Source organism: Sinohyriopsis cumingii, chromosome 11, assembly GCF_028554795.1.
Source record: "Sinohyriopsis cumingii isolate HCF-2022 chromosome 11, ASM2855479v2, whole genome shotgun sequence".
NCBI lineage: Eukaryota > Metazoa > Mollusca > Bivalvia > Unionida > Unionidae > Sinohyriopsis > Sinohyriopsis cumingii.
This window is the reverse complement of record NC_142971.1, coordinates 59557953-59572185: the sequence shown is the minus strand read 5'-3', so window position 1 is coordinate 59572185 and position 14233 is coordinate 59557953. Positions and strand designations below refer to the sequence as shown.

At 37.5% G+C, this 14233-nt stretch overlaps 1 protein-coding gene across 2 annotated transcripts in view; it reads right to left on the bottom strand.

Moving 5' to 3' along the window:
• The window catches only part of LOC149788527 (scavenger receptor cysteine-rich domain-containing protein DMBT1-like), a 122656-nt gene extending 109666 nt beyond the window's left edge, over positions 1 to 12990 (bottom strand). For both annotated transcript variants that reach the window (XM_089974541.1, XM_089974542.1), the window contains exons 1-4: positions 12303 to 12990; positions 8391 to 8526; positions 6864 to 7078; positions 3674 to 3824 (exon numbers count right to left, since the gene is read on the bottom strand). In XM_089974541.1, the coding sequence (XP_089830667.1) occupies positions 3674 to 3824; positions 6864 to 7078; positions 8391 to 8526; positions 12303 to 12804 (1004 nt within the window). In that variant the 5' untranslated portion in view covers positions 12805 to 12990. The remainder of the gene's footprint in view (positions 1 to 3673; positions 3825 to 6863; positions 7079 to 8390; positions 8527 to 12302) is intronic.
• Positions 12991 to 14233: the final 1243 nt, after the last annotated feature.

Here is a 14233-nt window from a genome sequence, read left to right as displayed (position 1 = left end):
GTGTTGACACTGTATGTGACAGACCCACAGTGTCCGAGGTTTTTATAGATTTTGTTGTTGTTGTTGTTGTTAAGTCGACGATGGGGACGTGTACACGACACGCCCTCCGTCTTGGCACCAGTGGTGAAACAAACGGGTGCCAAATCGCAAATAATCGGGGGTAGTAGGTTTAAATACACGAGTAAATAGGCGTGTGGGGTTTGAGTTGCATCGTCGTACACATGAGTCAGCCAATGGGTTCCTAACTGTTTGGCTAAGACTTGCACTTGCAATTTATCTCGAGATCTTTTAAACAAGACCACGTAATGAGCATTAAGACTGACGGTGCGATGGACTTTACTTTGTTGAAACAAATTTTGAATGATGTAAATGATACTGGTATTGCGATGATTCCCTTTGCGCGTAAATCAAAGTTTAATTTTTTCTTCGTCTTCTCCTAACATGTCGTCGAAAATGGCCAGACTGGTTTGAAATGGGCCAGACACTATCCCGTCGTCTTCGCCAGGAATGTCTTCCACAAACACGATTGATTCGCCTTGACTTTCTTGCAAGAGACTGTACGCCGATTGCCACTTTTTTAAAACACCAGACGATCTATTGAGATGGACGGTCGATCAAATGATGTTTATGTTCGATCAAACGTTTGACAAGATCGGTTTTGCCTGAACCGCTGGGTCCGGCAATTAACAGGTTAAATGGATGTTGAAGATACAAGGCCTCCCAACTAGCACGATCTAAATGTTCGTCGACGACTTTGAAAGTGGAGACAGAGGGAGCAGAGACAGCACAGCAGAGGTAGCCATATTGCAGGGAATGTCACTTTTGACACGAAGACAGACAAGACAAGAGTTTGTATACTTTTTCAGGACACGTTTATTTCAACACATGTTTAAAATGGAACAGCATAAAGGACAAAAATACATAAAAGCCAAATGGTTCAGTACAGCAATAAAATACACGTCACAGCGATCAAAGTGGAATATAAACAAGTGACTGTACAACATGATTTTGGTAACAAAGCTGTCCTAGAGACAGTGTAATGTTCCTAGATTTTCTACATTGTTGTACAGTCACAAAGGTGTACTCACTGAATGGTCTATCGGGAATGTTCATGACACGCCTGCCCTGAAGGGAGTAGTTTTTCTCGGTGTCGGTTTCTTCTTCTTCTTCTTCTTCTGGCACTGTCACTAACACAGGTTTAAAAGTTACTTTTTTCTCTTTGGACGTTTGAATTTAGGATCACACCTCTGGGGCATCATTGGCCACTTCTTTGGTCCAAACTTCGAAACTCCAACTTTTCCAGTCACATACATCTGTCCAGTGAGGGTGTAAGTCACAAGATACACACAGATTGTCGTACACATCTTCAGTACCTAAACGTTGACGAATCTTTTCTTCCCGAAGAGGTCGAGAGGTATCAAGATGAAAGCGCAAAGCTTTTAACAAAATGAGTCTCTCGTGTACATTTAAAGGGACAACTTTCATATTTTATTTGGTGGTAAGTACTGTTCGTAAAGAACCCACAAGGAATAGGCTATTAAACGAAATACCAGAAAGCAAGTCACTAAGACACACACCACACCTCGACCCGACTTCAGTGGACACAGTTCAGTTAATAAGTGTTGGTAATCCTCCACCGTCTGAATACTCTCATTGATTTCCTTCCACGGAATCTGTTGTATCAAGAGATAAAGGTCGTGTCATTGTATGCTGTTTTTATACCCTCTTTTTGGAAGCAATAAGTGTACTGTCTGTACAGAGATAATTGTACTCCAGTAGTGAATCTAAATGGCTCAGTCACTAACGTGCACATCACACGCGGTTCAGAGGTTTCCTCTTGATCTACGTTTACATTGTGTAAAGGAGTTTGGTAACCCTATAAAAAATAGTCAGTCTGTTCATCCATCATTTTGTGTCTTGATTTTTTCTAAAATCACACAATGACGCCATAAAATATCAGGTTAAATGGGTTTTGGAGTGTCTGTGTCGGTGTGGGGTTTGGTAGAGTTGGTCATTGTAGCTGAGGGCTTGTGTGCTTTCAAAAAAGACTTTTCTTCTTCACTCTGTGTTGATAGGATACAATAAGTCATTTTCTTCACTCTTGTTGATTGTATATATGATGGATTATTTCTTCACTGTGTTGATAATATATAATGGTTTTCTTCTTCCCTTTGTGTTATTATGGTTTGTACGCGTTCACGTACCTTGTGTGGATAGTATATTTGGGTTTGTTTTTTCCTCTTCCCTCTGTGGTGTGTGTATGTGTATTTGTGTGTTTAAATGTGTTCGCGTATGTCTGTGTGGATAGTATAGTGTTTTTCCCTTCCCTTTCCCTTCTGTGTGGATAGTAGAGTGTGTGTTTGTATACGTTTGCGTACGTTTGTGTGGATAGTAGATATTGTGTTTTGTTCCCATTCTCTTCTGTGTGGATAGTAGAGTGTGTGTTTGTATGCGTTGGCGTTCATTTGTGTGGGTAGTAGAGTGTGTGTTTGTACGCATTCGCGTACGTTTGTGTGGATAGTAGAGTGTGTGTTTGTATACGTTCGCGTACGTTTGTGTGGATAGCATATTTTGGGTCCGCTCTTTTCCTATTCCCTTTGTGTAGATAGTATATTTTGGGTTTGTTTTTTCTTCTTCCCTCTGTCTGTGTGTGTGTGTGTGTGTGTGTGTGTGTGTGTGTGCGTTCACGTACGTTGTGTGGATAGTATATTTGTTTTTGTTTTTTTTTCTTCTTCCCGTGTGTGGATAGTAGATTTTGGGGTTTGTATGCGTTCGCGTACGTTGTGTGGATAATTGAGGTCAGCCCCTTGCTGCATTGTTACTAATCTCCAGTACCGTGACGTCACCTCACCTGTTCCATTTCTATTCTCCCTATACATCAACCCAACTTTCCCTTGACGCTATACAGACCCAATATTTCCAATATTCAATTCCTCCTTGACTCTATATCGTCCCAGGGTGTGCTGAAAAAGGTTGAGGCTATATCGTCCCGGGGAGGGTGTCTGTAATATATTTTCCACTGAGGCTTTATCGTCCCCATTAACTACTTCCCTGACATGGATATTTCAAACCAATTATTGGACCCTTAGCTGTTGGATACTGTTCTTTGGCATGGATATTTCAAACCAATTTTTGGCCCCGCAGCAGTTTGATTATCTATATTAATTATGATCTGTAGGTGTTATGGATATACAATTAAGAGTCCAGAAGTCCCCAGGACAAGAATGAGGCATGATGTCATATGTTTATATATATTTGAGGTCCTTTATTATTTTATATTTGGCTTTTCCAAATCATATATATGGTTTTGGGTTCTACTGCAAATTAGTAATATCTGATCATAGCCCATGTATGAGACTGACCTGCAGTTCATCGAAAAGTCGAATTTGCTACAATTAACTTACTCTTGCGAATTGTTGCAGGGAAATATTTTTGTATTCGGTCCCATAGATTGTTTATATAAAATAATCTGTCAGCAGCCGTAATTAACAGTCAATTTCTCTGTCAGCAAATGGAGCTTACCCGCATCTGATTATGTTTACGTATTACGTCCATGTTTCTATTTTTATTAGTTAACTTTACAGAGACACAAGATGGCAACCATAAACTTACGATTTTATGATCTGATTTCAAGTCTTAAAGACCGGTGGAGATCGGAGATTTCATAAACTACCTGAAACCTAGCATCCTGCACACCACGGCTGCATCACGATCATCCCAGTCGTCATCACACACTGTCCCCCAACCCAAGTCTTCACGGCCGGTGTAGTACACTTCAACCCTTCCATCGCGCTTAGTCTTCCCGCCTACCAGCCGAACATGAACTGAAAGAGTTGATAGCAGACTTCTTTCCTGACTTTGCTTATTGCTCTTCCTAAGGTAATATATTCAAGCATATTACACGGATAATGAAATATTTATTCATGTTACATGATTTTACAACTTTCCATGACGGAGACGGGACAGTTAAGAGATCCAAAATACGCACTGTCCCTCGCTTTTTGATGAAAAGATTAGGATTTTGTGAACTTCAACTATGTGCTTGCATCCGTTCGTAATGTCATACAACACCTTCAGTGTTTAAGATGGTGATTTTGAACCTTCGGGTATCAATGTATGTAGATATATACAACTGGGTTAGAATTTCCATCTTTCCCCCGGGGTGGGAAGTAGATATGTAGGGTTGGTTTAACAGACAAGGCCTAAACTAACGCATACGTTGTTAGTGTTACATATTTGAGAATTGTTATATACAATTAATGATCCAAGTGTCACAAGCACTAGAAGGGGTTTTGAATAAAGCTGAATGGCCATGCCCTTTTGGGCCATGCAAATTTGTGAAAAATATAAAAAAGAACTTACGGTATTGCATATTGAATTCCAAATAATCCTAACATTACAGACATAATTTCTAATGATTAAAGTTCCGAATATACTTTATGTGGAAATCCAAACTAAATCCAGCGTCGAAGGTGTTGATGACTCTGTGGTGGTCCGTATAGTGGCGATGTGTCAATAGACTTTTGCTAAATTATACTAATAAAAGAATATATCCTTATTTGAAATTTCATTATAATTCAAGTCTCTGTTTCCAATAATGTTATCTCTTTTAGCACTTTGTATTTCCAGAGAAGAAACGCTTGAATTAAATAATTTTAATAAATACATTCTAGCCCAAATGAATTGACCTTACTCCAGAAGGTAGATCGCTCCGCCTACCGAACACGTGACTTGACAACCTCTTAACCTCCGACAAACATTCTGTGAAAATGGCGGGCGTGGTAACATTAAAAGATATACCAGACGATATTGGTGAGCAATATTTGCCATATGAAACAAAATTGAGACAGAGACAGAAAGCGAGAGCATTTATCCATCGCTTGCACTTCTGTAAGTTACGTCGGTATGCGAGGAACTCGCCCCATGGAGAACTCGCCTCCACGTATCTGGAGAAGTCGCCCCAGAGTTATTGGAGAAGTCGCCCCAATTGGTTGGAGAAGTCATCCCAAAACTTGTCACCCAAATAAGCTTTTTATAACAGAATTAAGTCATCTTTTACGTGATTCATATATATATATATATATATATATATATATATATATATATATATATATATATATATATATATATATATATATATACGCGATCACAAAAGAGATATTAACTAAATTAAAGCAATATCATAGTAATATTTATAAGGACGAAATTAAGTCTGTATATAATCTAATGAATGACGGCAGTATAGTGATTAAAAAGGCTGATAAGTCAAACAATATTATTACTGTGAATCAAGATGATTATGTTAAAGAAGTTGAACGTCATTTAGAAATTTAAAAAAAATTTCAACATGCATTAATGAGATCGCTAAAAATAATAATTCCGTATGTGAGGAATTTGATACTTTCCCTCTTAACATACGTACACCTCAATTCTACATATTACCCAAAACTCATACAAATCCTAACCATAATTTACCTTTAAATTTTCCAGGACGACCCATTATATCAGGTTGTAATTCATATACTGAAAACCTATCCAAATTTATTGATAGTGTTTTACAACCTTTAATGAAATCACTTCCTTCATACATTAAAGATAGAACTACTTTCATTAAAAAGTTGAAGTCTATTCCACATCTATCTGATAATTTCAATCCTGGTATCATTAGATGTAACATCACTACATACCAACATTCCGCATGCAGATGGTATCGAAGCGTGCAAATATTTTCTTGATAACAATCCTAATAATAGCACACTATCTAGCGAAGATATTTGTAAAATAATAAAAACTTATCTTGGAAAATAATTATTTTCAATTTAAGAATACGAATTACATACAGATAATGGGTATTAATATGGCTCCTATATACTCTTCCCTTTCATGGGTGGATTAGAAAAGGATTTTATTCAAAACGAAAAGTTTAATCCATCTCTTTAGTTCAGAATTTTAGATGACATATTTATGATCTGGAAGCATTCAACTGAAGAACTGAAAAAAATTATTAATATACAATAGCCGAGTCGATATCGACAGAAGCAGCTTGTCGGAGGAAAATGGCGGACGTAAACAGTGCCTGGAGGTGTGTATAATAGCGCTCGCTGATTGGTCAATCGAGCAGAATGATTGACAACTGGCGATAGGTCAAATGCTTGACAGTTGATTGTGCTAAGATCTTAAAGCACGAATGACTAATTATCAAATAAACAAGATTTAACAAAATATTAAGATGTAAATAGAGACCTCCAATGAAGGTCACAATACATTGTTCTAGCAGGATGTTGGTTATAATTAAAAAGTCCCTCACCAAAATAACAATACAGCATGCGACAATCATCACGTATTCTAGCTATAACAAAAATACAATGCCCTTCATTCAGGAAAAGGGTCATTTACAAAATTGTCACTGATTTTGGACATGGTCAGCTACTAGATACGAAGTTACGTTACCCTTTATTCAAGGTTTGCTTATCTTTTACGAAGTCGTTTAAAAGATTTTAAACATATTTTAATTAACAGTAGCCAAATGTAATGGTCAATTAGAAATAAGTAAAGTTTAATAAGTCTTCATTGCAGATGACTTCTGACAAATTATTTTATTCAGCGTGTTCACGCTGTTTTGCCAACAAAATACTGCATATAGCCAATTTAATTCTTTACACCTGACATACACGGGGCTGTACCAAACGTTTGAGATGATGATGATGATGATGATGATGATGGTGGTGGTGGTGGTGTTGGTGGTGGTGGTGGTGATGGTGATGGTGATGTGATGGTGGCTGCAGTTTGTTGACAACAAAAAATAATGGGGACCATGAAGATGACCATGACGACGACGACGATGATGATGAAGGAATGATTACCTTGCTCGTTGGTGGTGCTTAATAGTGGAGTAGTAGACGGAGTAAAATCCAAGCATTCAACACCGGCGTCTCCTGTGTGTTCACAGTTTTCAGTTCCCCATCCCGAATGACGACAGTCCGCAAGGTCACGAGAATCGTTTTCGCATTTTACATCATCTAACCAAATGCGACCGCTGCCTGGTCCAAACAAGGCATCACGTGCAAGTCTCCCGTACCTAACGGATAATTGGAAAGGAAGTGAATTAACGTTGATGCCTTCTTCAATATTCCAAATTAAGAGAGAAGAAGAAAGCAAGATAATAAAATACATTAGGATTTAACAAATAAACATAAAAGATAAACATTTGAACTTTGCATACAGAATTTCCATATAATATTACATTCCAGACTGACAGATACCAGAAAGCAGAAATCCCACTTTCAAACAACCAGTGAATGCAATGAGCTGAAATGAGCATCTTCTGGCTATATTATGTAAAACTTAAAAAGTTTTATAAATAATCTTGGGTTATTGGAGAGAGAGAGAGAGAGAGAGAGAGAGAGAGAGAGAGAGAGAGAGAAAATATTTCATCATGTAAACATAATATCCAAGTTAAAGCTTAGGCAATGACCAAAAAGATTAGTAACCTAAACATTAGCATATCAAGAAAGGTGCGTCATATATCATATTAAACCCAATTTGTACCAATGACTAGGCAGAACTGACTTTAAATCCAGTCCATACAGTAAATTAAATGTTCAAATTAAATGTTCAAACATCTATACAACGCTGTGATATATATATATATATATATATATATATATATATATATATATATATATATATATATATATATACACACACACACACACACACACACAGAATAAGCTAGCGCGGTTCGTCGAAGCTTATCAACACATATGTGATATCCGAATGCCATTACGTCTAACTTTTATTGAAAACAATTTGACTGATATATAACGTGGTTATTTTAGACATCGGGAGAAATGAAGTTAGATCTTTGAACAAGTCTGGTATCGTAATGACATGACCAACGAACATGTAATGCTCTGATTTACACTGTCAGATTGCCATGAAAGTGTATGTTCTGAGCAAAGATTATCAGGAAAGTCTAAACTAACGGCTGTGGTTAGTCCGTATAATCGACGAAGGCAACGCTCAGAAAATACATCATATTTACATCCACTGCCTTTAAAATCTTGGGAAAGAACATCTTTGTGACAAATGGATTCCAACTTCCTTCAGCGTACCTTACAGTACAAATATCATTATATATTTAGGCCGACATATAATAAGAATCCCATCAAAGAAGATGAAGTATACAAATAATCAGTGATGCATTTACATGGTCAAAAAACGTGTTTGTGTGTGCGTCCGCGCGCGCTCGTGTTTGGGTGTGGCAAAAAGGAAATTGCATAGGGATGTAATATAATAAAAGCTCCCAGAATGTAGTGAACAAGTGTCCTGTGTAAGTCCAAATCCTTTCATTTAAAAATGGCTGCTGTACCAATAGAAGTTATACTGACCTGTATCCGAGCATTCTGCAGACAACCGATGCATCGGTATCATCCCATCCATCATCGCAAATCGTTCCCCATTCTCCATCATGGTAAACCTCAACGCGGCCTGACATAGGGGAGCTCCCGTTCACCAAACGCACATCTGAAATTGGGGTAAATGTTCTAAGGTTAACAGTAAATAAACATACTTTGACTCGTTTGGTGGAAATGACTTGGCTTGTCTGAATGGAATGATAAGGCGTACTTCAGATGTAAGACCATGGCTACATCAGCTATCAAAATAAAATGTCACCAAGAGTGAGGCTATCGAAAATAGGCCTGAGGACATGTACGAGGAACCACAAGGACGAAAAGTGTGATTGACAACTTAAAAAGGTCAGTAACAAATCATAGACGATGCATAACGCCTCTGTTCAATACACTTTGACTATGTTTTCATTTGCAATCGAAAACTTAATCTCTCATCTTCCAGATTTATTAGAGGCAAAAGTGGATGATACTGTAAAGGACCTAAACGTTACGCCAGAAATTGCTCCAGAGAAATAGAATGAAATTGAAAACATATTTAGATGGTTGGTCATTCCCTGTACCACAAGGATGTTTAAATGGTTGGTCATTCCCTGTATCACAAGCATGTTTATATAGTTGGTCATTCCCTGTATCACAAGCCTGTTTATATGGTTGGTCATTCCCTGAATCACAAACATGTTTGTATAGCTGGTCATTCCTTCAACCAAAAGCATGTTTGTATGGTTGGTCATTCCCTGTACCACAAGCATGTTTAAATGGTTGGTCATTCCCTGTACCAGAAGCATGTTTAAATGGTTGGTCATCCCCTGTACTACAAATATATTTGTATGGTTGTTCACTCCCTGTACCGCAAACATGTTTGCATGGTTGGTCATTCCATGTACCACAAGCATATTTGCATGGTTGGTCATTCCCTGTACCACAAGCCTGTTTGTATTGTTGGTCATTCCCTGAACCACAAACATGTTTAAATGGTTGGTCATTCTCTGTACCACAAGCATGTTTGTATGGTTGGTCATTCCCTGTACCACACACATGTTTAGATGGTTGGTCATTTTCTGTATCACAAGCATGTTTGTATGGTTGGTCATTCCCTGTACCACAAGCATGTTTAAATGGTTGGTCATTCCCTGTACCAGAAACATGTTTAAATGGTTGGTCATTCCCTTTACCACAAGCATGTTTGTATGGTTGGTCATTCTCTGTACCACAAACATGTTTAAATGGTTGGTCATTCCCTGTACCACAAGCATGTTTAAATCGTTGGTCATTCCCTGTACCACAAGCATGTTTAAATCGTTGGTCATTCCCTGTACCACAAGCATGTTTAAATCGTTGGTCATTCCCTGTGTCACAAATATGTTTAAATGGTTGGTTATTCACTGTACAACAAACATGTTTGTATGGTTGGTCATTCGCTGTACCAGAAGCGTGTTTAAATGATTGGTCATTGCCTGTACCACAAGCATGCTTAAATGGTTGGTCATTCCCTGTACCAAAACATGTTTAAATGGTTGGTCATTCCCTGTACCAGAAGCATGTTTAAATGGTTGGTCATTCGCTGTACCACAAACATGTTTGTATGGTTGGTCATTCCCTATACCATAAGCATGTTTAAATGGTTGGTCATTCCCTGTACCACAAGCATGTTTAGATGGTTGGTCATTCCCTGTACTACAAGCATATTTACATGGTTGTTCATTCCCTGTACCACAAGCATGTTTGTATAGCTGGTCATTCCTTCTACCAAAAGCATGTTTGTATGGTTGGTCATTCCCTGTACCACAAGCATGTTTGTATGGTTGGTCATCCCTGTACCACAAGCATGTTTGTATGGTTGGTCATTCCCTGTTCCACAAACATGTTTGCATGGTTGATCATTCCATGTACCACAAGCATATTTGCATGGTTGGTCATTCCCTGTACAACAAGCATGTTTGCATGGTTGGTCATTCCCTGTACCCCAAACATGTTTGCATGGATGGTCATTCCCTGTTCCACAAGCATGTTTGTATGGTTGGTCATTCCCTGTACCACAAACATGTTTAAATGGTTGGTCATTCCCTGTACCACAAACATGTTTAAATGGTTGGTCATTCCCTGTACCACAAGCATGTTTGTATGGTTGGTCATTCCCTGTGCCACAAACATTTTAAATGGTTGGTTATTCCCTGTACCACAATCATGTTTAAATGGTTGGTTATTCCCTGTACCACAAACATGTTTAAATGGTTGGTCATTGTACCACAAATATGTTTAAATGGTTGGTCATTCCCTGTACCAGAAGCATGTCTAAATGGTTGGTCATTCCCTGTACCATAAACATGTTTAAATGGTTGGTCATTCCCTGTATCACAAGCATGTTTAAATGGTTGGTCATTCCATGTACCACAAACATGTTTAAATGGTTGGTCATTCCCTGTACCAGAAGCATGTTTAAATGGTTGGTCATTCCCTGTACCAGAAGCATGTTTAAATGGTTGGTCATTCCATGTACCACAAACATGTTTAAATGGTTGGTCATTCCCTGCACCACAAACATGTTTATATTGTAGTTCATTCCCTGTACCAGAAGCATCTTTAAATACTTCTATATTAACGCTTACGGGGACGTGCACAATTAAAGTAACACATTACACCATCGGTGTCCTTGACAAATGCATGACATCAACCTTACTATGACCTGATCTAAGGACTTAAACATAGTAATTTCACAGTGACCTGATTTAAGGACTTGAGCATGGAAATTTCACAGTGACCTGATTTAAGGACTTGAGCATGGAAATTTCACAGTGACCTGATTTAAGGACTTGAGCATGGAAATTTCACAGTGACCTGATTTAAGGACTTAAGCATGAAAATCTCACAGTGATGAAGGCTGTCTATTTCTTCTTCTTCGAATGAAGTTAATGATATGCGGATGCTCGGAAACGAAAACACTTACATTCATGCTAAGACTAAAGAATGTGTTACAATTTATGCTTTTTCGATGCTGGTGTACTTCTGTCCTCTAATTGTCACGTTTCCAATCAGCAAAATTCATTGTTCAGTATGCTTTGTCATGGGACATGAGTAGATTATACAACGGGACATGGGTAAATATTATACCTTGAGACACGGGTAAATATTATACCTTGGGACATGGGTAAATATTATACGATGGGACATGGGTAGATTATACAACGGGACATTGGTAAATTTTATACCTTGGGACATGATTAAATATTATACGATGTGACATGGGTAAATATTATACGATGGGTCATGTGTAAATAGTATACCATGGGACATGGGTAAATATTATACCATGGGGCATGGGTAAATATTATACGATGGAACATGAATAAATAGTATACGATCTGTCATGAGTAAATATTATACCATGGGACATGGATAAATAGTATACGATGGGTCGTGAGTAAATATTATACCTTGGGACATGGGTAAATATTATACCATGAGACATGGGTGAATATTATACCATGGGACATGGGTAAATATTATGCGATGGAACAGGAGTAAATAGTATACGATGGGTCATGAGAAAATAGTATACCATGGGACATGGATAAATATTATACGATGGGTCATGAGTAAATATTATACGATCGGGACATGAGTCAGTAGTATACGACGGGATATGGGTAAATACCATACGATGGGACATTAAGTCTATACGAAAAGATGAGCTAATGTTATAAATGCAATGATTTAAGAATTACACTTGGAGTTCTCAAAATGTGTAATTTAGGTCTCTTTTTTTAATAAAAAAAGAAAATACTTTTGTGCAATTTACGAAAATTTCCATCATATATTGGTAACTAAAGTTCTCAAACTTTTCAGGTTCTCGTCGATTGAAATGAACAGAGGTTTAAAACATTCACTCACTTAGTGGTACCGCTGCTGTAATCGCCGATACTGGTGGTTCGGTTGGTCTCAGAGCATCTTCCAATCTTTTACTAACTGACATAAGATTCTCCTGGATACTTTTCATTTGTTCTGAGTTATCCATGCTTGCATTGATCAGTGATGTTATTTTTTGCATCAAAGGTGACGTCATGTTCTCGACATAGTGTGTTACAAGATGAGACAGACGTTCAACACTTGCCGCCAGTTGCTTTACGTCCGAATACAATTTTCGCACTTCAAACTGCAGAGTACTTATGCTTGTGTTTACCAGGCTGCGAACACACTTTGAACAACTTCCATGAATTTCGCGTCTTAACTCATTCTTTAGCATCCGCATTTCGATATCCATACTTCGTTCCATATGGCGAATTTTCTCTGATAACAGACTCACCATATTTTCTTCAATGCCACTGCTTGGCGGCATTGCCTGGAGTATTTGTGAACACACAGTAAGAAATACAAAGAAAACAAGGAAACACATTCTTGTAAAAATACTTTAGCTATAAACATCCATATCTATATCCTCTGAAATTTAATGGACGCAGATTTTAGGAAGATAGGGGCAGGAATGAAAGTATCAACTGCCTAGAAAAGCCAGCATCCACAGCAGCAACGCATGAAATGCCCTAATTCTTCCGTTTTCCGCCAGAGAAATGCTTATCTGGGAAAATGTCAAGAGAAGCAACTATAAACGGTGGAGAAAACGGTGTATATACATACTTGCTTTGGACTGGGATTTTGTTTCTATGGGAACTGCAGTAGTTCAAGCAGCCTGTGGATTTATTTTACACAAGTATTATACTGTACTGAATTTAATGCTACATTCCCGCACATTCTTACTTAGTGTACTTCGGAAAGTTGCATAATTTGGGACATGTAACTTAGCAACCAACAGCCACGACATTAATGTTTATAGACTGCAACGTAAAAGATTCAACATTTAAACACTGTATAATTAACGTATTATTACTTTTACAAATATATATATATATATATATATATATATATATATATATATATATATATATATATATATATATATATATATATATATATATATATATAACCTTGACTGGACAAAGATATATAACAACTTAATTTCGTAATCTCGAGGTACCGAAAAGTATATTAAAATAATTTTGATACATAAATAATCGCTTCTTTTGCATGATAGTTACAGGAAGCCAAAGGTAACATGAAGTTCGAACCAATCTTTATTCTAAAATGTTGTCAGTAACATCAGAAAATACTGTATTGCATTAGCACGACACCATCGTTCGGTGTAAATTGTCTGTTAAAAGCTTTCTATTTCCACTGAACTGTCCAAAAAAACGTTTTTCCTCTCAGATAATAAGTAAGAACAAAATAAAACAAAATATGTTGTTAAAATATATTTTAAGATTGGTACACATTTGAATGTCACATTAAGGAATATTTTTATAATTTCATTAATCCATATTAGTAATGAAGGGGGACACCCTGGCGACAATGGAAATCCCAGTCAAAAAGGTCGTGGGACACTCTAGCGACAAGGGGAATTTAACATGGATGGGACTATAGAGCGACAAAAAAAAAAGAAAGAATATGACTGTCTAGCGACAAGGGTATGGGACTGTCTAGCGACTAGGGAAATTGAACATGGGAATGGGGGTATTGTTTACGGACAAGGAGACTTACCAGAAATAGAGGGACAAAGACAGAGATAACACTGGTCAACAGTGAAATCATTACTGACTTGAAAAGGCCCTAATCTGTAGTATTTTGGTGTGCCGAACACGAATATAACCGTGAAAAATTTGTATTGGCTCTCGTTTTGAAGATATTCATATACCTCATTTTCTATGTTTCACTGTGTAAATTTCTCCAGTAGGACTGCAGCAACATCCGGAATAATGATGTAACATTGCATA